The sequence below is a fragment of the Zootoca vivipara genome, chromosome Z2 (assembly GCF_965207765.1).
Source record: "Zootoca vivipara chromosome Z2, rZooViv2.hap1.1, whole genome shotgun sequence".
In the NCBI taxonomy this organism is placed as follows: Eukaryota; Metazoa; Chordata; class Lepidosauria; order Squamata; family Lacertidae; genus Zootoca; species Zootoca vivipara.
Genome location: NC_142585.1, coordinates 47437244 through 47463817, shown reverse-complemented (window position 1 = coordinate 47463817; position 26574 = coordinate 47437244). Strand labels below are relative to the sequence as shown.

Sequence of the window (26574 nt, the reverse complement as noted above, 5' to 3'; positions counted from 1 at the left end):
GCCCACCAACCGCGGCAAGAAACCAGGCGGGGGCGGCAGAGCGATCTCCGTACCACGGCTCCAGGGTGCCCGACATGCTTAAGGCGGCCCTGAATTTAAAACCCAGAATGCCACAGAGTTGCTATGGATATTGAAAGGGTTGGATTCCTCTGTTTCTGCGCCCTAATTCGAAGTGTTGGTTTTGATGTACAAAGCCCTAAACGGCTTAGGACCGCAATACCTCTCTGACCACCCCTCTCCATATGAACCAACCCAGACTCTGTTGTCATCCTCTGAGGCCCCCCTTTGCGTTCCTCTTCCACAAGAGGTCCAGAGGGTGGCAACATGAGAATAGGCCTTCTCTGTTGGAATGTAAGATCATAAAGATCATAAAGAAACCAGAGATGTTCCTATTAAATATAATACCGGAAGATATTAAAAGTGCAAATAGAATACTACTCATGTACGGTATTGTAGCTGCGAGAGTTCTGATCGCAAGAAACTGGAAAAACAAGAACGCACCAAACATAACAGATTGGCAAATTTTAATGAAGGAATATTCACAGCTAGCCAAAGTTACCGGAAAAATCAGAGGGCAAAAAAAGTGGAGGATCTTTGATGATTATATAATAATGAACAAAGTAACCAAATCCTGAAGACCGACTAGAACTGAACAATGCTGAAATTTTAAAAGAAGGAAATATAGATGTGAAATTTGTGTGTGAAACAAGACGGATGTATAAAAATTACAGAGGATATGATTGGAAGACCGCTTTTTCTTGTCTGTTTTTTTTCCTTTTTTGTCATTTCCTTTTCTATCTATCTGTCTGTATCTATCTATCATCTATCTATCTATTCCTTTGAATGTGAAAACTTTTTGTATATAACAACGAAATGTTTCTTTTCTTTACTTTTTCTTTGTAAATGAATATCTATGTCTTATTTGTATGGTTTTTAAAGACTGAAATAAATAAAAAACATTTTTTTTAAAAAAAAGAGAGAATAGACATTCTCTGCAGTGGCTCCCCGTTTCTGGGATGCTCTCCTCAGGGGGCCCCGCCTGACACCTTCTCTACATATCTTTAGGAACCAGGCCAAAACATTCCTCTTCTCTCAGGCCTCTGGCTAATTAAACAAACTGGTGTGTGTGTGTATTGGTTTGTTTGAATTTTGTTCTTATTATGATAACATATTTTGTGTTTGCATTTTGCATTTTTATCCTGTAAACCACCCTGTGTCTTTGGATGAAGGCCAGCATAAATTGCAATTAATTAGTTAATTAATTAATCATAATCTATAGTTCTATTTACAGGTAGGTAGCCGTGTTGGTCTGACGCAGTCAAAATAAAAATAAAAATTCCTTCCAGTAGCACCTTAGAGACCAACTAAGTTTGTCATAGGTATGAGCTTTTGTGTGCATGCACACTTCTTCAGATACCACGCACACGAAAGCTCATACCTATGACAAACTTAGTTGGTCTCTAAGGTGCTACTGGAAGGATTTTTTATTTTTATTTTGACTATAGTTCTATGTGAGGGGTGGCTTATTTTTTTTAATGTGACCAAGGGGACATGTTGAGCGTGTCTAACTCAGGGATAATCAGCCTGCTGCCCTCCATGTGTGTGTGGACTGCAACTCCCATCATCCCAGACCATTGGCCATAGTGCCTTGGGCTGATGGGAGTTGTAGTCCAGCAATATCTGGAGCACACCACATTGACACCCCTGGTTTAACTCCTGTGATTCTATTCACATGAGGTAGTGAATGCCTGGATTGGGCTTTTGTTTCACAGGATGGTGGTTGTTTCGCTACTTTGAGCTTTAAGGAAAGGGCAGGGGAGGCCATAGTTCAGTGAGAGCATGCAGAGGTCCCGGGTTCAATCTTCACACAGGGTTGGGGGGAAACCCTGTCCCAAACCTTGAACGGCCACTGACAGTGAGTGTAAACATCGACAGAGGTGGACCACTAAGTGTAAAGCAGCTTCCGACGTATGTTCCTAAGGGACGCAGGTGGCGCTGTGGTCTAAACCACTGAGCCTTGGGCTTGCCGATTGAAAGGTTGACGGTTTGAATCCGGTCCCAGCTCCTGCCCACCTAGCAGTTCGAAAGCACGTCAAAGTGCAAGGAGATAAATAGGGACCACTCTGCCGGGAAGGTAAACGGTGTTTCTGTGCGCTGCTCTGGTTCGCCAGAAGCGGCTTAGTCATGCTAGGAAGCTGTCTGCGGACAAACGCCAGCTCTCTCGGCCTACAGAGCGAGATGAGCGTGCAACCCAAGAGTCATCTGTGACTGGACCTAATGGTCAGCGGTACTTTTACATTTACCTTTATGTTCCTAAAGCGTAAGGATTTTTGAAGGAAGGCTTGTGAATCATAGAATTGTAGAGTTGGAAGGACCACGAGGGTCATCTAAGTCCAACCCCCTCCAACACAGGGATTTTATTGTCCATTGTGGGGCTTGAACCCACAACCCTGAGATTAAGAGTCTCATGTTCTCTATTAATTCTAGAGATGAATAGTATCCTGTAGAAGGACCTGGAACCCTCCGAAAATGATCCTGCAAGGTTTTTACTGTACTGGCTCTGTTCCAGCCAAGTGCCACCAACATCCTAAGGTCTGATGCTAGCTAACTTGAAACTTAAAACTTGAGACTCACCACCACAGTCCCTGACCAACTCAAGGGTGATGCTTTTGGCAGCTGGAATTTCTGTGTAAGAAGCGATGAAGGCGAAGTCTTTGTCACGGGCTTCTTTGATTAGGCCTTCTTTGCTGTCTGGGAGGACAGTACCGTTAATTGGCTCCTTGGTTATTTTCTTAATGGAGTATTTTCCTGACACCTACAGGAGAAATAGAAATGAAAGTTTAGCAAGGACCCTCTTTAGCGAATGTTTCCATTTATGGTAGTACACACCGTTGCCCAACAGAAGCATTATCTCCAACTGTCTTCAACTCAGAGTAAACTTACTGAAATGAATGGAGCTAAGTTAGCCATGCCCGTTTTCTTCTTCTGGTTATTTATTCTTTAGCAAAATTTTGAAAACTTAACATAATCAAAATCAAATGTGTAGTCACAAAAAGAACCACAGGGTATTATAGGACTTCATGACATACTGCGCGTCTCTCAGCTGTTCCAGGCCGCTCTCCAGAGGCGTGCGGGCCTGGGGCCGCCTCCGCTGCGCGCAGGGGCATCACAACAGGGGGCGGGCAGTGCCCCCTGGCCCAGGGCCGGCCCTACGGCCAGGCTGGGTGGTGCAGGGCACTGGCTCTCCAGGTGGCTGCCGCGCTGCGCCCGCCTGCCACACTGGGAAACAGGGCGGGGGTGGCGCCGGAGGGATCCGTCACACCATGGCGCCAGGGTGCCAGGTATGCTGAAGACGGCCCTGTGCCTCAGGGGCTGAAAAGTGTTGGGCCAGCCCTAATCAGAGTTTGGTGTGACTGGAAGAAGTTTCACCCTTGCACCACTCTGTCTGCCTCTGAATACAAGTTCCTGCAGGGAGCTTCAATAGCAGAGGCCTTCATGCCCTACTTGTGGACTTCCCATAGCCCTCTCATTGGCCACTGTGAGAAGCAGAATGGTCTTCTTATAAGTAAGGCAGAGGTGGAAAATCTCAGGCCCAGGAGCTGATTTCCACCTTTCATGCTCTTTTTGTCTGGCCTTCTAGATCAACACAGCTAGCTTTGCGTTTTATGAATAAGTAGTGTCATTGAGCCCGTTAAATAAACGGGCGCTAGAACATATGTGAGAGGAGCGGCGGGGCCACAGCCTTCCCTCCCTCTCTGCGCTTGGCTGCGGGGTGCGCCAGGAACGCAAGTAAACAAACTCGCTCTCCTGTTGTGCCCCACGGCCCAGCGCAGAGAGGGAGGGAAGGCTGCGGCCCCGCCGCTCTTCTCATGGGCCAGGGAGGGTTGTGAGGAGGAGGCGGAGGAGGTGGCGGCGGACCAAGATGGAGCTCCCGCTACGAAAAGGCCAGGATTTTGAGGGGTCTGTCAGTGGGAGGAGGAAGAAGAAGAGGACGGGGGAAGTATGGAGTATGGGGGGAGGGAGGGAGGACTCCGGTCCCCGAGGCTCCGTTTGCAACCAGACCCCTTTGTAGGAAGCGGACGTTCCCCTCCACACGCTTCCGTGGCTGTCAGCGCTCTCTCTGCCCTCTCAGGAAAGGTAGCCCTGAGGGCTGGGAAGGGAGGGAGAAGCTCAAGCGGATCCGGCTGCCGCTGCCGCCGCCTGGCACTTCGTTCGGCCGCGGCCGCCATCTTGTCTGTCTCTCTCTTGCTCTCGTGCGCTCCAAGTGTCTCTGCGTTCCAAGTCCCAACGGCTGCCCGTGGGGCACAGGCACAGTAGCGCAACCCCAGGGACACAGGGACTGGACGCAGAGACACTTGGACTTTATTATATAGGATAGTAATCAGGAAGTTCTAAGCCCATAATTCCAGCAGCCAAAGGGAATTTCTCTCCCACTCTTACCATGAATTTCACATATTCAGGCATCTGATCAATGTTCCAAAACATCTTCTCATGGCTTTTAAGCACTAGTAGCGTTGTCAGCTCCTTAGCCGGTTTTCCATTACTGCATGTCACTTTGATGTTCAGATCCACAGCCTGTGTGCTGGAGAACAAACCCAAGGAGAAATGATCAGGGCTCATTGTTGAGCAAGGTATTTCTTTTTAACAGCCCACGCAACACCTAGCAGATCCCACTTTGGTAGACCAGACTGGAATAGCATGTTAATCACCAACATGACACCCACCTTGCTATTTAACTTGTGTTTGTCACCTGCATCTTGTAAGGCGTTGAGGATGTCTGGCTTTGGTCTTGTGTATTGTGTCTGCTCTGTTGCTATTTTTAACAAGACTTCTTATGGTCCACTGGTGTGTTTTAAATTTACAAAGGCAAAGCAATACTCATGATCGCTAATGGTTCAACAGATAGAGCTAATCTGTATTCAGTGATCCTGAATATGCACCTTTTGCTTAAGACAGGACCGTGATACGGCTTAGTCAAGGCCTCTTTCCACAACTGGTAGACAACAGAAATTGTCCTGTTATAAGAATTTTGAGGTCACACATATATAATAAATGTTCATAAATGTACCACACAAACAGTACAGGAAGACAGGCCTAAAAACCATTTTGACTCTCCCAAACTGACCAGAATTAAAGTGATATCCCCCACCCCACTGAATCACACACACACACACACACATTTCCACATGACTATCAACTTGGGAGCCATAATCCTGTCAGCCGGAGGCTCTGCCAACTGGACATTTCCCCATCAATAGGGCCAGACTGCTAGCCATCTCATTCACAAAGGAAGACTTCTCTAAATAAAAGACAGTGATCAACTCTTACGAAAATGTTAATTTCTCTTTGTGTTTAGAAATTCACACCTGGGAGGGGTGAGAGGAGGACTAGGAGGTGTCAAAAGTGCTCAGATTTCTACCTTGAACCCTCCTTTTTTGTGAGGTATTGATTACATAGCTGTGATGTAGGAACGATGTATTGGGGGTGTTTCTTGGTGATGGGAAAACTGATAAAAGGTGAGGTTCTCTTTTGTTCTGGGTTCCTTCCTTGTTCTCCTGCGTGAGGGGAAGGACCCTGTTGCAACAGCAAAAATAAAGGCTTTGCTTCTCAAACTTCTCTGGTTGGCCTCTGTTATATTCTCCAACCGATGGAGAACCCAATAAGGGAATAAGGGCAGGTTTTTGCTTAATACAGTCCATTAGTCTCCCAGTTGACCATGGATTAGAATATGAATAGGCTTTTCTTCTTCCTTACCTTTACTAATGCTACCTCACTATTAAGCTGATCTATCAAAATTGATTAAGGCCCACCTATAAGGCTGACTAAAGGGACGCGGGTGGCGCTGTGGTCTAAACCACTGAGCCTAGGGCTTGCCGATCAGAAGGTCGGCTGTTCGAATCCCCACGACGGGGTGAGCTCCCATTGCTCAGTCCCAGCTCCTGCCAACCTAGCAGTTCGAAAGCACAGCAAAGTGCAAGTAGATAAATAGGTACCGCTCCGGTGGGAAGGTAAACGGCGTTTCCGTGTGCTGCTCTGGCTTAGTATAATGCTGGCCACATGACCTGGAAGCTGTCTGTGGAAAAACGCCAGCTCCCTCAGCCTATAGAGCGAGATGAGCGCGCAACCCCAGAGGGGTACCTTTACCTTTTTATAAGGCTGATTGCTCTTTCTTTTTTGTTAAGGTTATCAACCTTTCAGTATCTATTGAGGCAGATCTTTCTATGTATCACTATGAATTCTGATCTAAAAGGCTGAGTTTCCTCCCCCTTTTAATTGTTAAGGCTAATTTATCTACTTCCTAATGTGGCAAAGTTAGGGAACCTCAGGCTTGGGCTGGCCAACCTTTTAATCATTATCAATACTTATGTCCTCCTGTTAAGGTGGGTGTGCCCTTATTATTTCTACTGAGTTGAAATTCCCCATATCTATTGGCTTATCTGTTCCCTCCAATTTTTCAATATATATTAACACCAATCTTTCCTCTTTTACAGTTTCTTTCTTTTGGGGGAGTGCCAGGAATTACCAAATGTTTATTGTGGCAATATCCGCCCTCACCCCTCCTCTCAGGTGGGCAGGGTTTGCGACACCGCACGGGGCTTACCTGGCCGGTGCCACCCACCTGAGCGACTTGGCCTATGACCCGCCACCTGGCCAGGTAGGACAAAGGACGCCTGGCCGGAGGGAGCGGAGTAAGGCTGAAGAAAGGAGCCAAAGCACATTGGAGAAGCCTCTTTGTTCCTTCTTCCTTCTGCAGTCTCAGACTTTTGTCTATTTTCAAGTTGGGAGGGATGCAATCAGGCTCCCTTCCCATGCGGCGGCGTTGCAGGGGCCCATTCTAAAGGGCTAAAATCGGAAGTCCCTGGCCCTGGAGCGGCGGCTCATAGGTCAAACTCCTGGATGTGGTTAGTGGAAGGGCATGCTGTGTAAGTTTGCGCTTTACAGTCGCCTCTCACTGGCCTCATCAACCTGCATATCCTCAGCCAGAGGGGCTGAGAGGGTTACCTGCCAAGGCCTGGGCCAAGTTTCCCACTTCCTGAATTCAATAAAGTGGTGGCCAATTTTAATCCATACTCTTGACTCTTGCCTCTTTAATGGGGAAGGGGGTAGGCACCACAGACAGGATTTAGCGCGTGTGTACGCAAATCTCTTAAATGGCTATACATTGTGGACCTGTACTATCAACTCAAGCCTTCCTCCTTACCCATTTTTGTAGCCTGATCATTGCCAAAAATGTCATAAGCCACATGAGAATATTGCAGGACAAAACTGGTGGAAATGCGAACATGGTTCTTTGCATAATTTACTCGCAAGTCAGAAGTTAGATCCATGCTACCAAGTTACCCAGAGTCTGGAGGCCTCTGCTGGAGCCACATGATGTGGGCCTCTCTTCCAGGGTGTACAGTGGAATCCAGACAGCTCTTGGTATTGTCAGAGTCAAACTCAGCCTCTAGGTACTGCTCAGCATCAAAATAGCTCTCAGGTACACATTCCTCGGAGGAGCTGGGCTCTGAAGGACACAAAAGAAGAACTGTGGGAAACTTGCTCGGGCAGAAAGAACAGGAGATGGCTGATGCTCAATAAGAGAAAAACACATGCAATGATTTGACTGTTTATGTATCACCAAAAAAGAGGAAATCATTCACTAAGAAAAAGAGGATACATGTTTGCATAAAATTTGGATGTGCTGACTTCCGGTTTTGACTGCGGATCGTGAACGGGCGAAAAACGGGAGCTCCGCAGCCCCGAACTTCTAGCTGGACAAGAGGAGGGGGGGTTGCAAGGCTAAGCAACCCCCCAAGAAAGGACAGGAAGGCGATTTCTGTTTGAGGCGTCGGTGGTTCCCCAAAGGTTCTCCCGGAGACCTTCGCAAACAGTAGAAGGAGGGGGAGAAACTGGGCGCTGTGACGGGGAAAGACCAACGCTACCAGCAAAAGCCGAAACCTGACACAATCACCAATCAGTAAAAGTCCTTTTAATTAAACCCTTATAATAACCCCCGGGCATGAAAGAGTATTGGGTGAAAGAAAGGAATGTAAAAAGAGTCCCCCCCCCCACATATTTGGATTTTAAGGATCGGAAGATATAAAGGCAAATAGTGGGGAGGACCACTCAGGACCACTCCTGGTTTCCCTTACTCAGTGCTTCAAAGAAAGGAGCCCTTCAACTACAATACAGGGCTATCTTCTGATAGTACTTCAACACAGGATTGTTATTTGCAAAGTGGACATAAAGCCACCCCTACATGGCCCATTTTTCATTCCTTCAGTGTTTTTAGTCAAATCCAAATCCATGCAGATCTACTCAATACATCAATTGAACTCAATTTAATTCATTAGTAACAGCATTCAAATTATCTGGATTAGGTGGGGTAAGGTCCCCTTAGCAGGTCATTGTGGCTCTATAGCATTCCTCACCAACCTGGTGCCTCCTAGATGTTTTGAACTATAACTCTCATCAGCCTCAGCCAGCAATTGATGGGAGTTGTAGTCCAACAACATGTGGAGGACCAACCACAGGTTCGGGAAGGGTGCTCTATAGGGAGGACTCCTGCTACACTTTGACTTAAGAAACACCATCTTAACAGAACTGACCTCTGTTGACTTGAAAACTAATCTTCCGAGGCTCTTCCAATTCTACGAAGGTGCTGACACCCCCATAATAAGCTTTGGCCCAATTTAGGAGCTCCTCATTGGAGGAAGGCAAATCGGTTTTGTTGATTTCTTTGAACCCCATGACCGTCAGGTTATGCACATCCTGGAAAAGAAATGTACAGCAGAATAAAATCAGGCAGAGTGTTCCCTGTGTTATTTTTCTAGAAAAGAGGTGCTGGAGCTCACCATGAACACCTCCCTCATTTTCTTATCATGGCAATGGAGCCCACCTGAGAGGTGCTACCGTAGAACTGAGTTCCGTCAAGTTCTGGCTGAAAAGGGGGCCCTAGTGTTTCCACTTGAAAGTTGCACTCCATATACCCTCCATGTATTTCATGTCTGGATTCAAGCACAATATTGGACAGCATTGGGTCTTGCAACTTTGGCTTCACTTTTCTATTATGAAAGGGGGAGTTCCAGGAGGCAGGGAGCTGGATCAGGTGATATACTGTCCAGTTGCTCAGAGCGGTGGACAAATCAGTCAATTCTGGTTTCTTTTTCTTTCTTTCTTTGTCAAATAATATTTATTGATTTTCTAACATTCCAAATCACAAAAATTCTATACACACACACACACACACACACACAGGAGTAAAAACATAAAAAAGAAAAACATATCGAATCTAACATTTTAATTAACATTGTAGACTTCCTCGATTCCTCTTGCACTGGGTCCATTTTTAACTCCAAATTAAGCAATTTTCATTTATTATCTTAAATCATTCTAACACATTTTTTCATTATCTCACAACTATTTCTATTCTTCAATGCATCGACTATCTTCCACCCATAATTCATCTTAACCCAAATCTAAATTTATTTTCCCATCCATCTATCCTCTATTTCTCCCCTTAGCCTCAAATTTATACCTAAATTTTCCCCCATACATTCAAATATTATTCCTTTTATCACAATAACATTTAAACACTTAAATCTAATTCAGCCCCCCCCCCCACCGGACTCAGGGTCTCCCAGATGAATCAGCCAGTTCCATAGGTCATTCCAGTTTCGGGCCATCTTGATGAGTCAAAAAATAGCATCCATTATTACTCCTCACCCCACTCCCGCTCTTTCACCACCTATCCAGCACTCTCCCTTCTTCGTCCCCTGCTGCCTCCCCAATTTCCTAGCTGTTGCACAATACCATCCAACTACATTTCCACTTTCCAGCCCTGTCTCAATTTTGATACCGCTTAAGTTCTGGCCCCAGCATGGATCCTGTCCTCCCTCTCTCACTGGGAGGGCATTATTCCATGCTGGTTCTTCCTTGAAGGCTCTTTGAACCAAGCATGAGTCCTGTCCCCCCCCCCCACCTCTCACTGAGGGAACAGTGTTCCATGCAGCTTCTTCATCATCTTTAAATTCAATTACATTGTCCATGGCTGATGATTGTTCATCTTGCTTCTCGTCAATTCTGGTTTCTTCTCAGTTTCTCATTTTTTCCCCAGCCTACATTTTTGCAAGCTATGCCCACTAATATAATGCATTTTAAATGTCATTTCCGCAGTCAGGCGGAGTCCCCCCTAAACCCCGGGCAGCCCCGAGCGGAATAAAGACGCAAGACCACATTTTAGGGGATTGAAATCGGCCACAACTTTATTAAAATTCAGATGAAGGAAGACCTTGGCTCAGGAATTGGGCATGTATCCCCCCCAGCCCCCAGCTGGGGGTGGAGTAACTTTCAGGGTTGTCCAGCATGTGCGGTGGTTGGGCTAACTCTGGAGAACATACGTTCAAGCAGATAGCCCGCCCCCCGTGATCGCTGCCTCTGGAAGGGGAAGGCAATAACAGCCAACTGGCACCGCCAAATGCCCCCCTTTCCCCATTTACGGGAACCCTGTTATCGCCGCCGCGATGGGCCGGGGGGTCACCGCCCCCACGCCCCACCCCTTTATGTAAATGACTAAAGGATTATGCCCAAGGCCTGCAACCACCAAGTTGTGACGAATTGCTACAGGAAAGGCTTCCCAAGAAGCAGGCGTCTTTTAATTTCGTGACTGCTGTCACCATCTGCAGTGATCAAGGAGCCCAAGAAAGTAAAATCTCTCACTGCCTCCATTTCTTCCCCTTCTATTTGCCAGGAGGTGATGGGACAGGTGGCCATGATCTTGGTTTTTTTGATGTTGAGCTTCAGACCATCTTTTGCGCTCTCCTCTTTCACCCTCATTCAAAGGTTCTTTAATTCCTCCTCGCTTTCTGCCATCAAGGCTTCAGACCATATTTGAGGTCTTTGAGGTACTGCAGTTCTAAGCCGTTTATGAGATGGCACTTACAGTTTTGGGTATCCAAAAAGGAAACAGGAAAAGATTTTTGGCATACCAATGAGTGTGCAGTTACTTCTGTCAGCTACAATTTTCAGAATTTATTTTTACACTTTCTATCCCCATGTAGGTTACGGAAAAGGAATGACACAAAGACTCCCTGTGACCCCCCCATCACCTTCTCAGCACAGAGAGGAAAGAACAAGCTAATCTCCCCCCACGATCAAAGGAATTTTATAACCTATTGTTGTCTGCCTTGAAAGCTGAAAAGAGTCAGGCGTCAAACAATCAATCCTGCGAGGTTGGCCAGGCTCAAAAGGAGTTCTTTGAAGGGATAACCGCACAACCAACATTAGAAAGAAACATTAGAAATATTTGGGGATTTCCTTTTTCCTTTTTTACTTTTAAATCCCGTTTGTTAAGAATGATGAAAACATGGGATGATGGGGTTTGCATGGCGGACTTTGCTCTCCCTTGGCTGATATTTGTACAAATCAGATTCAGAGGTGTAGCATGGGGGGCTGGGGGCTGGGGGGCCCTGTCACCCTGAGCCTGGTTCTTTGTGGGGTGCATTCCTCACAATGCCCAGCCAGCCCCCAGGGCTGCTAGGGTGCTGCAAGCTGTTGCGTCCTTCTCACACCAGGGCGCACTAAAATGCTGGTGCATTTTCACAGGGGTTTTTTCTCCAGTTGCCAATCCTATATAATAAAGTCCAAGTGTCTCTGCATCCAGTCCCTGTGTCCCTGGGTTTGCGCCACTGCGCATGTGCACTCTCCCCCCCTCTGCCTACCGTTTCCCTGCGGCCGCCAACTGCCGCTTCTGGCCGGACAGCGCCTCACTGCGCTTGCGCTAAAGCGCGAGGAGGAGGAGGCTGCTTTCTTTCCCTTTCCCCACCCTACGCTCCTCTAAACGGGGTTTACCGCAGGGGCGGGAGGGAGTCGGGGAGCAGCAGATCCCCGAGGCGAACACGCGCAGCGTGATGGGCTGCAGCCGCTGGCTCCACAAACGGGCACACTCCATAAGCAGCGGCGCCACTCCTACACGGGCCCCCGGCCGTGCTTCCACGCGACTTGGGTGCGCGGGCGCTGCTTCCCTTCCGCTGGCAGCACACGTGGGAAGGGAGGAGCAGCCTTGGCATTTGGGCTCCCAAGGCGGAGCTTCTGCACTGACGGGGAAGGGAGGGAGCCAATGCGTCGCAAAGAGGAGGAGGCTTTGGGTGGCGTGTGATGCGGGGATCGTGAGCACCAGAATCGGGGCAGCGGGGAAACCCCTAGCCTCCGGATCAGGCCCCAAAGATGCCTCTACCAATGTCCCCGAGGTTGCTAGAGCAACAGGTCTGCTCTAGCACCCGTTATTTTAACGGGCTTCAAAATACTAGTTACTGTACTGCAGAATGTGGGATGGGGTGAATGGATTTAAGGTGGGGAAACTGAGAAACTGATATGAACCAGATTGTGAGGATTTGTCTACCCTTAGCCCAAAAAGTGTGTTTTCTTTCTTTTCTTAAAAAGGAAAACCAACGCAACTCTTCTCAATCTTTCAGACTTTTCAAAAATCAGTACTGTGTTTTGGAAGGGGTGGCTCAACAGGAAGCTAGTTTGGCATGGCTCTGGGATTTTCCAGGGGATAATGGCTCATCCCCCCACCCCACCCCCACCCAATTTGTCACAGCCTAAAGGTTCCCTTTTGCCAACCAACAATGCAGGGAATGGACAGAGAAAAGGTGACTAAGAGCTGCCTTGCACAACTCCATTGCCCTCCTGACCCCACACAGGGTACGGAATGGAAGCAGGCAGTGCAGTGGGGGGGGCTGCCCTCCAGCTTGAACTAATTGTGCCACACTGCATCTGATAGCGCCTCTCGCGCCACTACCCTCCCCCCATCCCGCCTCCATTGTCAGCCCTTTTTTTATTATTAGACACAAATAGGAAAAGGTTTTTATTTTGCTAACAAAGCTCACAGGCTCGGCTGAGCTGGCTGGAGCCAAGCACCATCCCTGGACCTTACGCCAAGCAGCCAGAGGAAATGGGAGATTTCCCCCGGGTTCTCTGCGTCACAGAGCCTCCCGACAGAGAGATCCATGGGCAGGGGAAGCGGACCTGCGGGGGCCTTGCAAAGTCATGGGTTGCGACATGACAAAGGTTTCCCTCCCTCTCTCCTAAATACAGTACTGGAATCCTTCAAGGTTTTCCAATAATGCAAAAGTGTAGAATACCCAGGACATGCACATGAAATTGTTGTAAGAATTTAAAGGTTATATATATATAACCTGCCGCTCCTCCCACCGGCCAGGTAGGGTTGTCAGGAGGAGGAGGCGGCGGACCAAGATGGCGGCATCTTGGTCCGCCACCGCAGGGGAACGGGAGGCAGAGGGTTGAGGGGGGGAGAGAGCGTGTGTGTGTGTACGTCCCGCCTCTTTGTCCAGTCCCTGTGTCTGTGGGGCACATGCACATTAGCGCAAACCCAGGGACACAGGGAATTATGGACACAGAGACACAGGGACTTTATTATATAGGATATATATATATATATATATATATATATATATATATATATATATATAAAAACATGTACATGAATGTACAGGCACATGTCTGAAACAGCACAGGAAGACAGGCCTGACTGACACCATTTTGACTCTCTCTGACCAGAATCAAAATAAAAATAAAAAATCCTTCCAGTAGCACCTTAGAGACCAACTAAGTTTGTCATAGGTATGGTATCTGAAGAAGTGTGCATGCACACGAAAGCTCATACCTATGACAAACTGAGTTGGTCTCTAAGGTGCTACTGGAAGGATTTTTTATTTTTATTTTGACTGCGTCGGACCAACACGGCTAGCTACCTGTAACTAGTGACCAGAATCACACACACATTTCCACATGACTATCAACTTGGGAGCCATAATCCCGTAAGCTGGAGGCTCTGCCAACTGGACATTTCCCCATCAATGGTGCCAGACTACTACCGGTAGCCATCTCATTCACAATGGAAGACTCCATAGTGATCAACTTTTAGGAAACTGTTAATTTCTCTTTGTGTTTAGGAATTCACACCTGGGACTAGGAGAGGTGTCAAAGGTGCTCAGATTTCTACCTTGAACCCTCCCTTTTTGTGAGGTATTGATTACGTAGCTGTGATGCAGGAATGATGTATTTTGGGGGTGTTTCTAGGTGATGGGAAAACTGATAAAAGTGGAGGTTCTCTTTTGTTCTGGGTTCCTTCCTTGTTCTTCTGCGTGAGGGGAAGGACCCATTTGCAACAGCAAAAATAAAGGCTTTGCTTCTCAAAATTCTCTGGTTGGCCTCTGTTATATTCTCCGACCGATGGAGAACCCAATAAGGGCTCTTGTGTACCCCATAAGGGAATAAGGGCAGGTTTTTGCTTATTACACTCTCCTGCTAAAATAAAGACTCCACGCCAGGATTAATACCGTGTTTCCCCTTTTTTAATACGTAGTCAAAAAGTAAGGCATGGCAGGGTTTTTAACCGTTTGAGAAATGTAAGTCATACCCCGAAAATAAGCCATACTTCCGCGACGTGCAGAGCAAGACCACTGAGCGCCCCAGCCAACTAGCGGGACCCAGCACGGCGGCCGCAGCAGGAGGAGGAAGCCTGCCAGGTTGGGTCGGTGCCCGGAAGCGGCGGCGGCTGCTGCAGCGCCAATGAAGCGTGCAGCAGTACCGCACGGAGCACGGAGGGCACAAGCCAGCAGGACCCAGCTCCTGCAATGCCGGCCATGGCAGGAGGAGGAAGCCTGCCAGGTCGGGTTGGTGGTCGGAAGCGGCGGCGGCTGCAGCGCTGACAAAGCGCGAAGCAGCACCGCTCTCTCTCTCTCTGTGGGTGTCAGTCTCTTTCTCTCTGTGTGCGCGCGCGTCTCTCTCTCCCCCCCCCCCCCCGTGCGTCTTTCTCTCTCTCTCCCCCTGTGTCTCTCCGTTTGTGATCGCGTCTCTGTTTGTGCCGCGCAGGTTCCTCTTCGGCTCGTCATTCAGCTGCTCCGGCCTCCTCGCCGAGAGCTGACGCCGCTCCTCTCCCCCTCCTTCCCTTTCCCCCCTCCCTTCCCTTCCTTCCGTCGGTCGGTCCGTCAGTTGGGGTTGCGCGCGCCAGAGGCGCAGGCCCTAACCTGGTCCCCCTCGCGCTTCCCTCACTAGCGTCTTGGAGCGGGACGGGTCCCAGCCTCCCTCCCATTCCCCGGCCAGCATGAGAGAGCCCGGGGAGCAGCCTCTATACCTCCGCGCGCACACACACCCGGCCGCCGCTGCCTTTGAAGCCATGGCGGCGAGCGCCAAGCCGAAGCAGGAGGAGAAGCACCTAAAGCTGCTGAGGGAGATGGGCAGCTTCGTGTATACCTCCTGCTCTGGCATCCTATGAGGTTTAAATCCACCTCACAGAGTGAAGCCCCCCCCCCTGTGCACGTCTGTCTCCTAGGCAGGTGGACATCCAGCCTCTGCTTAGAAGCCTCCAAGGAAGGAGAGCCCTTGACTCAGGATGGGGAGGAGGGGAAACGGAGAGAATAGAGGAGGCAGAAAATGCACGCGGAAGAGAGCGCCAAGCGTCCTGAGCCAGTGGGACCCAGTTGTACTGGCACTTTAAAATTAAAAAAAAGACACCCCCTGAAAATAAGCCACCGTGTGTTTTTTTGAAAGAAAAAAGTTGTAAGACGGTGTCTTAAAAAGGGGGAAACACGGTACCCTCCCTCCATCTTCTGTAGCTTATCAACATCTTTAAAGAACTGGAATTTGGGAGATTTCTTGCAGCTGTGGAGAAGAAGACAGAAAGTCACAGGCTCCTCTGGAGCCTGTCCCACCACATGAAGCCATGTACCCAGTTCCGTGGGTGAAGCTGCTGGCTGCCAAGTCCCAGTCGAGGAGGAGAGAAAGATTGAAAGGGCAAATCAAAGGAAGAGCATCGCCCCTCACTCTTTCCCTTCCAGCCTATCATCACACTTCTTATACATTAGGCCCCCAAACCCTTCAGGTCTCTCTGCCTAACCTCCAGGTCTCCCCCCAGGCCACCCCACTCACTAGCCTTGCTTTCTTTAATGCTTGAAAATGGCTCCCCACTCTGATGTACATTATACAGGGTCTGCAGGGTGTGACTCAGCCCAGGTACTCACCGTGACGAAGGCAAGGCGGTGATCCCTTGTATTTACATTCAGAATGCAGTGCTTGTTGGAATTCACCACAAAAACCACCTTCCGGCCTCCTTTAGCTGCTGACATATTGACACTGAAGTGGGTCAGAGGCATCTGGCGGAGAAATGGAAAAGGGGGATCATCAGCCAAGTGTTTTCGGACAGGTGAAGAGATTCCTGCCCAAGCGGTAGTCTTTAGCGTTGCAGGTCCTGCCCTGTGGAACCAGCAAAGGCTTGGCAGGATCTCTCCCTTCTGCCAGAGGTTTCTTGAAAACTACTTTTACTAGGCAGGCTTAGAATCATAGAATCATAGAGTTGGAAGAGACCACAAGGGCCATCCAGTCCAACCCCCTGCCAAGCAGGAAACACCATCAAAGCATTCTTGACATATGGCTGTCAAGCCTCTGCTTACAGACCTCCAAAGAAGGAGACTCCACCACACTTCTTGGCAGCAAATTCCACTGTGGAACAGCTCTTACTGTCAGGAAGTTCTTCCTAATGTTGAGGTGGAATCTTCTTTCTTGTAGCTTGAATCCATTGCTCCGTGTCCGCTTCTCTGGAGCAGCAGAAAACCACTTTTCACCCTCCTCTATATGACATCCTTTTATATATTTGAACATGGCTATCATATCACCCCTGGAACTCCTTCCCTAGAGAAGCCAGACTGACTCCCTCCTTGCTGTGCTTCTGCCGGCAGGTGAAGCCCTTCCTTTTCCAACAGCCCTTTGGGAATTGATGGCTTTCAATTAAAGGGCCGTGTTGCGTTTATTGTAATTATTTATCTGTTTTAAACTGATTTCAAACTGCCAGTTGTTGTCTCCTCCTCCTCCTCCTCCTCCTTCTCCGCACCATCACTCTCACACACCTTCAGCCTTCCCCAATAGGGTGGGTCATTAAAAAAAAATCGAAAATGTTTTCCCCCACTTGATCTTATCTCAGGCGTATGGTATAACATAGTCAATTTTCAAATTTGGGACAAATCGCTTAATATTTAGACCCTGCTCCTAAAGATTGAAATTTTGCCACACTACGAGTGATAAATATGATGTGTTATTGGAGAGAAAAGACGTGACGCTACCATCAAAACAACAATGAACAATCGCTCTAAATTCCCCAAACAAGAGACAAAGAAGGACTTTCCACCAAAATAGACGTTTAGTGTCATGCATAAAAGCATATTTTTAGCATGATATAAGATGGTGTACATGTACAATGTATATATTGCATAAGGTATAATTTTATTAATTACACAAAATGTGAGCATTTAGTACAATTTATACCAAGTAATTAAGTCTAATGTGATGTTTTGACGCAACACATAATATGAGTGGCGTTTTACCATGTTTCTCATATTATAAGACACGTCTTATATTTATTTTTTCCTCAAAAAAACACACTATGGCTTATTTTCAAGGGATGTCTTATTTTTTTCCTCCTCCTCCTGCCGCGGCCGGCATTGCTGCTGTGCCTATCACTATGTCTTATTTTCGGGGTATGGCTTATATTCATTGAATGCTTAAAAATCCTGCTATGGCTTATTTTATGGGTATGTCTTAAAATATGAGAAACAGGGTATTGTTTATGTTTACTTGTTTAGTACACCGTTTGCTTAATTGTTCCATATAATTTTTTCAAAACCATTGGTTTTTCATGTAAATTATCAACATATTTCATCTTAAATAAATTAATATTGCAGAAAATAGTAGTATGCAACTATTATTGCTCTACATAAAACCTAAAATTTATGTTGAATAGTTCACAATTTAACATACTGAGAATTAAATGAGTCAAATTCCTATGTTTTTATCACTCGTAGTGAGGCCAAATGTCAATCTGTAGGAGCAGGGTCTAAATATTAACCGATTTGTCCCAAATTTGAAATTTGATTGTGTTTATACCATACGCATGAGATAAGATCAAGGGAGGAAACATTTTCGATTTTTATTTTTATTTTATGACCCACCCTATTCCCCAAACCTGGAGACTTCAGGTCAGACCTGGAAGCCAGTGACCTCAGTCACACATGTAGCCTTGAACTGATCTGCCCGGCCCACGGCTACCAAAGCATTACTCTCCAAAATTTGTAGGAGGCTTGTGGGTGGCGGGAGCACAGCAAAAATCAAAACAAAAAACATGGCCAGAGAGAGACCCAAGTGTTTTTTCTCTCTCTCTCAACACATTCGGCTCCATAGCACTAGCATGAGCTAATGGGTAAACACAGCTCTGTGGGGGAGGCCACAAGACCCCCGTCTCCGTCGGCCTGCCTTGGCAGAGGCCCGCATCTATTTTTAGCCCCCTGCCCTTTTTTCAGAAGCCATTGTTTTCTCTCACCCCCCCAGAATGGCGGCAGGCTTTCTCCTGCCGGCTCGAGCACTGGGATCTGCTTATAGAAACTGGCTTCCAGTAATTCTTTTCGGGCTGGAGCCTGACCACCCGCCCTGGACTACCCTCCCCTGACGCTCGGTCGGGGCTGGGAGCCAGTTGTCTGAATGCCACAGTCGTGACATCAGGGGCCAGCTGCTATGCAACCACCCTCCCGCCAACCCCTCTGTAAACACAGGAGGGGGATTTTTGCTCCTATCCTATTTACTGGCAGGATAGAGTGAAGATCATTTCCTCAGCATCTAGGTTTCAGCCACTTCCAGGCCTGTCCATCCACGTCGCCAGAGGCCGGTGGCCTGTTTAATGGCCAAGGGAAGAGAATGCGGGGAAATAGGATATTACATTTATTTATTGTTGCAGTTATGTCCCACATTTTTCTCCTAGGAGCGCAAAATGAGCGGCACATATGGTTCTTCTCCCTCTCCTCATTTAATGTCCACAATCGACCCCGTAGGGGCAGTTTAGGCTGAGAAAGGCAATGGCTGCCCCAAGGTCACCCAGCGAACGTCGTGACCTAGTGGGGTATTTGAACCTTGGTCTCCAGTCTGACATGCTGGTTGCCTTCCAGTTGACGGTTTTGAAGTCAAAGGGAATCCTGCCTGTTTCTGGGTCTGTTCATTCCAGATTTAAAAGGGGAACTGCCAGGGTTGGCCTGGGAAATCCGTGACTGCATCTGTTGTGTTTTCCGAAGCAGCTGTGGCCTGTTGGTGTGAAGGGCTCTCTCACACACTCACAATACTTCCCTTTCCTCCTCAGAAGCTGCCTGAGCAGCTGCAAAGAGAAATTTACAAGATTCCGGCTCTCTGAGAAACCTGTAAATTTCATTTCAACTGCCGGCACAGACCATTAACTGGAGATGGAGTAGGAGATCAGAAGGAAAGCAGGAGGCAGAGGGTGATCTTGGCAAGTCACTTTTTTTCAACCTAACCAGGGCCCGGTACGTCCATTAAGGTGAACTAGGTAGCTGGCCTAGGGCGCCAAAATGGAAGGGGCGCTGGCCAGCCTCATCCGGGGCTGCCGCGCTTACAATTCTTGATGTCGGAGATGAAGATAGCCTTCAACACAGCCGGCATCTTGGCGACAAAGTGAAGGCTCCCACGGGCACTGCTGCTCCTCCTGTTGCTGCCGCTGCCGCCGCCACTACTCACTCTAAGAACCTTTAGCCTCTGAAGCCGCCTCTCCGCCCACGCCGCTGCTGCTCCTGAGTGCAAGCGCGGCGTTTCGGCTCCGTTGCCTCCCAGCCCCTGACGGCTGCCAGAAGGGGCCTTGAAGTGCCACCTCGTGTGCGGGGCCGGCTCAGCGCAGCCTCAGGCAGAAAGGGCCAGTGGGAGAGGCGGCCCGTGGAAATGAGGGGGGGGTTCCCCCAAAATTAGCTCGTGTAGGACGGAGAGATGCCACACGTAGGTGTTTGCTATCGGGTTGCTGACGCGGACGCAATCTCCTGCATGTCTACTCAAAAGTCAGACCCACAATTTTTTAAAAAAGCAAATGCCTGTTCAAGTATTTCTACTCAGAAGTAAGTCTCACTGAGTCCAATGGGACTTACTCCCAGGAAAGTGAGAGAAGGGCCGGCTTACAGTGCAATCCTATATATGCCTACTCATATATACTCATGTTTGAAATATGATTGGCTGGGGGGGGGGGGCAGAAGGTGATCTCGCCCAGGGCGCAAAAAACCCTAGCGCCGGCCCTGAACCTAACCTACCTCACCAGGTCATTGTGAGGATCAACTCCAAAAAGGGAGAGCAGGAGGGACCTTGAAATTGCCCATTCAAGATGAGCACTTTTTTTTTTTTTTTGCAAACACAGCATGTCACCTAGGCTTCCCTACCAGAGTGAGATGCATTTATTTATATAAATGATATTAATGCTTTCTAAATGCGCATCCATGCATATATGCAACATAGGCACATTTTATGCAAAACCGCATACTCTTTTATCCTCTATTTCTTTTTGGGGGGGGAAGGGCTGGTGCTAAGTGGCTGTTTTGGGGGAGCCTGTGTATAATAGTGACTAACTAGAGCCATAACTTGATTCCAGAAAAGTTAGCTGATTAACAGTGCAATCCTATACATGTCTACATGAATTAAATCCCACTGAGCTTATTCCCACATAAACTGGGATAGGGTTTCAGCCAAGTTGTAAGGATTTTTAGCCGGTTAGTCAATTAATTACACCAGCAATAACTCTGGAGGTTGGATGGATAGACGGATAGAATATAATTGCTTTTATACATTAAATTGGAGTACGACAAGGTTGTATATTGTCTCCCTGCTTATTTAACTTATATGCAGAATTCATCATGTGAAAGGCTGGACTAGATGAATCCCAAACCGGAATTAAGATTGCCGCAAGAAATATCAACAACCTCAGATATGCAGATGACACAACCTTGATGGCAGAAAGCGAGGAGGAATTAAAGAACCTTTTAATGAGGGTGAAAGAGGAGAGTGCAAAATATGGTCTGAAGCTCAACATCAACAAAACTAAGATCATGGCCACTGGTCCCACCACCTCCTGGCAAATAGAAGGGGAAGAAATGGCGGCAGTGAGAGATTTGACTTTCTTGGGTTCCATGATCACTGCAGATGGTGACAGCAGTCACAAAATTAAAAGACGCCTGCTTCTTGGGAGAAAAGCAATGACAAATCTAGGCAGCATCTTCAAAAGCAGAGACATCACCTTGCCTACAAAGGTCCGTATAGTTAAAGCTATGGTTTTCCCAGTAGTGATGTATGGAAGTGAGCGCTGGACCATAAAGAAGGCTGATCGCCGAAGAATTGATGCTTTTGAATTATGGTGCTGGAGGAGACTCTTGAGAGTCCCATGGACTGCAAGAAGATCAAACCTATCCATTCTGAAGGAAATCAGCCCTGAGTGCTCCCTGGAAGGACAGATCGTGAAGCTGAGGCTCCAATACTTTGGCCACCTCATGAGAAGAGAAGACTCCCTGGAAAAGACCCTGATGTTGGGACAGATGGAGGGCACAAGGAGAAGGGGACGACAGAGTACGAGATGGCTGGACAGTGTTCTTGAAGCTATGAACATGAGTCTGACCAAACTGCGGGAGGCAGTGGAAGACAGGAGGGCCTGGCGTGCTCTGGTCCATGGGGTCACGAAGAGTCGGACACGACTAAACGACTAAACGACTAAACAACAACAACATTAAATTGTTTAAATTGTTTTGTGTACAAAATTGTTGTTAATTGTTTTTAACATTCATGCTTTTGTTCTTAAATTGCTTCAATATATTTTGTAGGAAGTGATTAATTAAATGGAAGGAAAGAAAGAAAAACAAATAATTCTGAGGCTGTGACCGGTTTCAAGCATGGCTTACCATAGAAAAGTAGCACGCAACGATTTGGATTGTGGTAATCTGTAACTCACAGGGTTGTTGTGACAGTAACATTGAGGATGGGAAAGAGAACACCTCCCTCATCTGACGTCACTGCGATTATCAGTTTTCAAGAGGTTGAGAGACATGGGCGTACCCAGGAAGCCACCGGGCCCGGTCACGGCCCCCAGCCACCCAATTGGCTGGCTGGCAATGACGTAGCTGGGATCCCCCAGGAGGCGTGGTCTACATCCACGCCCCGCGGAGGGTGAGCATCCTGACTGGGGCGGTGGAAGGTGGAGCCTTGACGGGGCGGCAGGGCCCACCGGAGCGAGCGCAGGGAAGGCGGGACTAACCGCGGGACACAGCTGCCCGGATGCCCGCGCACTTCGGCCGCCATCGCTGGGTCCTCGTGGAGGGGACGGGGCAAGCTGCTCGCCTTCCCCGGCCGTGATGGCCCTTCAGCTCCTGCAGCCTCTCGGACCTTCGCCCAGGACACGCATAACCGGCCATGGGGGGAGGGGCGCCGGGAGGGTGATGTCACAAGAGAGCTCCCCCGTGTCCTGCCCCTCCGAGATGGGAGGGAGGGAGGCGGATGGTGGCGCTTGTTCCGCTGCAGTGCCAGAGTCCCGCTGCTGCTGGGTTTTTTTTGCGCTGAGCTCTTTTACACCTTTTTTCCCCTTTTTGGCTTCTGGGGGGGGCAGCTGCCCCCTCCTGCCCCCCTGTCTATGCCCATGTGAGAGACCTGGATGCAGATTAATAAAACTAACAGTGGCTGGGGAAGCCCAGCCAGATGGACGGGTATATATAAAATTATCATTATTATTATTACTAGTGTCATTGAGCCCGTTAAATAAACGGGCACTAGAACATATGTGAGAGGAACGGCGGGGCCGCGGCCTTCCCTCACTCTCTGTGCTCAGCCGTGGGGCGCGCTCGCTCTCCCATTGTGCCCCGCGGCTGAGCGCAGAGAGGGAGGGAAGGCCGCGTCCCCGCCGCTCCTCTCACAGGCCAGGGAGGGTTGTGAGGAGGAGGCAGAGGAGGAGGCGGTGGACCAAGTTGGAGCTCCCGCTACAAAAAAGCCAGGATTTCAAGGGGTCTGTTAGGTGGGAGGAGGAAGAAGAAGAAGACGGGGGAAGTATGGAGGATGGCAGACTCCGGTCCCCAAGGATCCGTTCGCAACCAGGCCCCTTTGTAGGAAGCAGACGTCCTCCTCCGCTTTATTATATACCGTGTTTCTCCAAAAATAAGACACCGTCTTATATTTATTTTTCCTCAAAAAAACACATGGTGGCTTATTTTTAGGGGATGTCTTTTTATTATTATTAAGTATGGTACATTTTAAGGTTAACTGCCTATCACTATGGCTTATTTTCAGGGTATGGCTTATTTTCGGGGTATGGCTTATTTTCAGAGAAACACGGTAGGACTAGTATCTTGAAGCCCGTTAAAATAACGGGTGCTAGAGCGCGTGTTTCGGCAGCGGCAGCGGCAAGGCCGGATCGCAACCCCGGCGCTCGGCTATAGGAGAAGCTGGGGCCGTGGTGCCACCTCCTCGGCCAGGCCTGGCCCAGCCTACGGGGAGGGGGCTCGCCGGCCCCGGGATCCACCCACCGTCACCTCCTTTCCGCCCCTTGGTTGCCTGCCACCATGGGCGCCGCTGGGAGAAGGAGAGGTGTCGGGGCTCAGGCAGCCAAAAGCGGAAAGGAGGCAGCGGTGGGTGGATCCCAGGGCCGGTGAGCCTACTCCGTGTAGGGGAGGCAGCTGAGGAGGAGGCGGGCTGAGGAGGGCGGCCCGGGCCAAGGCGGCGGGCGTCGAGCTGAGTGGGCCGCCGGGGAGGTCAGTGGCGAGGAGCGGGGCGTCACCATAGCCTCCGCCACGTGAGGGCAAGGCACGCCCGTGAGGAGCCATGAGGGGCAGCCGGAGCTGCCGAGAGGTGGGAGGACGGGGTCCCGCCATTGTCCTGCCCAGAGGGGTCGTGAGGAGGAGGCGGAGGAGGCGGTGGCAGACCAAGATGGTGGCATTGGGCTCCGGGGCCACGGCGGCTGCGGCTGCGGGAGCCGGACCAGGCACCTCAAAGGTGCCCTTCCTCCCCCCATTCACCTCCGCTGGCCTCCACCCTCACTTCCCCGACACGCGCTGCCTCCCTCAGCCAGCGCTGAGGTGCTACGCCGGGGAGGAGAGGTTCCTTCCCCCCCTGGCCTGGCTTGGCTGGAAGCAGCACGGGGGGGAGCGTAGGGGGTAAAAAGCAGCCTCCTCATCCTCCTCGCACTTTAGCGCAAGCGCAGTGAGGCGCTGTCCGGCCGGGAGCGGCGGTTGGAGGAAGCAGAGGGGTGGGGGAGGGAGTGTGTGTGTGTGCGTGTGCGTCCAGTCTCTGCGTCCAATCCCTGTGTCCGTGGGGCACATACGCAGTAGCGCAAACCCAGGGACACAGGGACTGGACACAGAGACACAGGGACTTTATTATATAGGATTATTATCATTCTCAATAATAACAATTCATTTGAAGCTTACTGAGACAGCTTACATAAAAATTGCCGCCGTAGTTCATGCACTGGTTACTTCAAGACCTGATTTCTGCAATCTGCCATGTGGGACTTCTCTCACACTCGATTTGGAAGCTGCAGTTAGTGCAGAATGTTGCAGCACGGTTGCTGACGGGAGTGAAGCCTTGTCAGCATATAACAGCCATGCTCAGAGGTCTGCACTGATTGCCAGTTTGCTACCAGGCCCAGTTCAAAGTGCTACTATCCTATATAATAAAGTCCAAGTGTCTCTGCGTCCAGTCCCTGTGTCCCTGGGTTTGCGCTACTGCGCATGTGCCCCACGGACAGCCGTTGGGACTTGGAACGCAGTGACACTTGGATATTATCTCACTCGCGCGCCAAGGACACTCTCATGTGCACATTTAACAAAGGGAACATGGGGCGTTCCTTCACCTGCTGATTTCTGCAGAACAAGACGCCGCTCAAAGGCGTACAGGCTGAGGCAGCTCGCTCGGCTCCTCTTCCCGATCAGTTGGCAACCCTCCTGCTTTTGTCAGCGTCTTTCGGCCTCTCCCCCTCCCCAAGGCTACCGCCGTCCCCGCTTCTTAGGGAGCGCAAGATGCGCGTTGCCTCCGCGTGCCTCCTCCAGCCAGGTGGCTCCGCTGCCGCCGCCCACAGCCAAGCAGGATGCGCTCCCGGCTCGCCATGGCCCGGCCCCTGGCAACGCCAAGCCTGCCCTCCGCCCCGACACGAGCCCGCCTTCCAGCTTACGGCTTCATGGGACAAGAAACGGCGGCAACCAGCCGCAAACGGCCGTCTCTAAGATACCGCGCTGGGAGGAGTGGAAGGGAAAGGGAAACTACAATGCCCACAAAGCAAGGAGGGGCCCACAAGGGCTCAGAACGTGGAAGCTAGTGCTTGGCATGCTGGGAGTTGTAGTTTTTAGTAGCTCGCTGAGGCATTTCACTTTTAATTAGAAGACGAGCCAAGGGAAATAAGTGGTACCCATGTTAATGGTGTTTTAATTCCCACAGGCTTGCTGCATTTTCTATGATTCCGAAAGTATTGCTGTTTGGCCCCCTTATTTGCCTCTGCTTTGCTATTTCTATCTGTTTTCTGTGATGATTTTGATGTTATGTTCTTGGCGCTCTCCGGTTTCTAAAAGACATGGGTTGGGCCGCTTTCATTCTCCCTTATGTAAAGAACTCCCTGCAAGTGGAAATCTAGCCCAGAAGGGAGGACCCGAAGTAGTCCACATATGTTCTAGCACCCGTTAATTTAACGGGCTTCATGATACTAGTTAGTACATAAAGCCCTTAACTACTTGAGACCTTTTTACCTGCAGAATCGCCTTACCCCACATGGGCCCACTTGACCACTTTAATAAGCAGAATTGGCACTACTACAGGTGCCACATAATTCGACATCTCTAGAAGTAGGAACTCTCCCAAGAAAGAAGGGGGCATTTGTCTGCTGTATGAGCTGCTCACCTGTGAGACTCTGTACTTCAGGTTAAGAATATGGACTTCCATGTTGGTGTCTCGGGGCCCACGGCCCACGCAACCACTCGTAACCCTGCTAGTTGTGTAGAGCATTTTGACCCGTTGGTCATTCCTGACTGGTTGAAGGGTGCAGCCTGGGTCATCCACTGGGCCTAGGAAGGGAAGAAAAAAAGACCCAGGGTCAATGTAATCAAGGGATCAGAAAGAAAACTGATTCAGTTAGCATTTTAAAGGGAAACAACCTATTTCATTTTACTTGAACCATTACATGACTGTCAACTGCTCCCCCTCAAAATTCACTTCTGCAAATTGTGCAATTCTCCAACACTGTACAACAGGTGTATATTAGGGGAAAGAGGGTATAATAATGCATATATGTGTGAATATGACATTTTTAAAAATGGCCTTATAAAAAGGGAAATAGCTTGCTAAGATGTGTTTATCAAGAATGCTGACATATTTATGAGGATTTATTTTATTGGTGTAGAAATGCAGAGACCTGAATCTAAACCAGAGAAAATATGAAACCTCATTAGTGCAATGTCAGGATAATCCAGTCAATGTTCATTGTGTTCCAGTTTGCCATGGTCTAGAGCAGGCATCCCCAAACTTTGGCCCTCCAGATGTTTTGGACTACAATTCCCATCTTCCCCAACCACTGGTCCTGTTAGCTAGGGATCATGGGAGTTGTAGGCCAAAACATCTGGAGGGCCGCAGTTGAACCGCCGACCTTCTGATCAGCAAGCCCTAGGCTCTGTGGTTTAACCCACAGCGCCACCTGCGTCCCTCTTGCTATCTGTTATTTCTATCCAAATAACAGCAGGA

General features: G+C 49.1%; 1 protein-coding gene across 2 annotated transcripts in view; it reads right to left on the bottom strand.

Annotated features, from left to right (window-relative positions):
* Window positions 1-26574, bottom strand: part of ENG (endoglin) — a 55726-nt gene that overhangs the window by 17571 nt on the left and 11581 nt on the right. For both annotated transcript variants that reach the window (XM_035102306.3, XM_035102308.3), the window contains exons 2-7: window positions 25738-25901; window positions 16029-16160; window positions 8592-8754; window positions 7342-7507; window positions 4441-4582; window positions 2635-2815 (exon numbers count right to left, since the gene is read on the bottom strand). In XM_035102306.3, the coding sequence (XP_034958197.1) occupies window positions 2635-2815; window positions 4441-4582; window positions 7342-7507; window positions 8592-8754; window positions 16029-16160; window positions 25738-25901 (948 nt within the window). The remainder of the gene's footprint in view (window positions 1-2634; window positions 2816-4440; window positions 4583-7341; window positions 7508-8591; window positions 8755-16028; window positions 16161-25737; window positions 25902-26574) is intronic.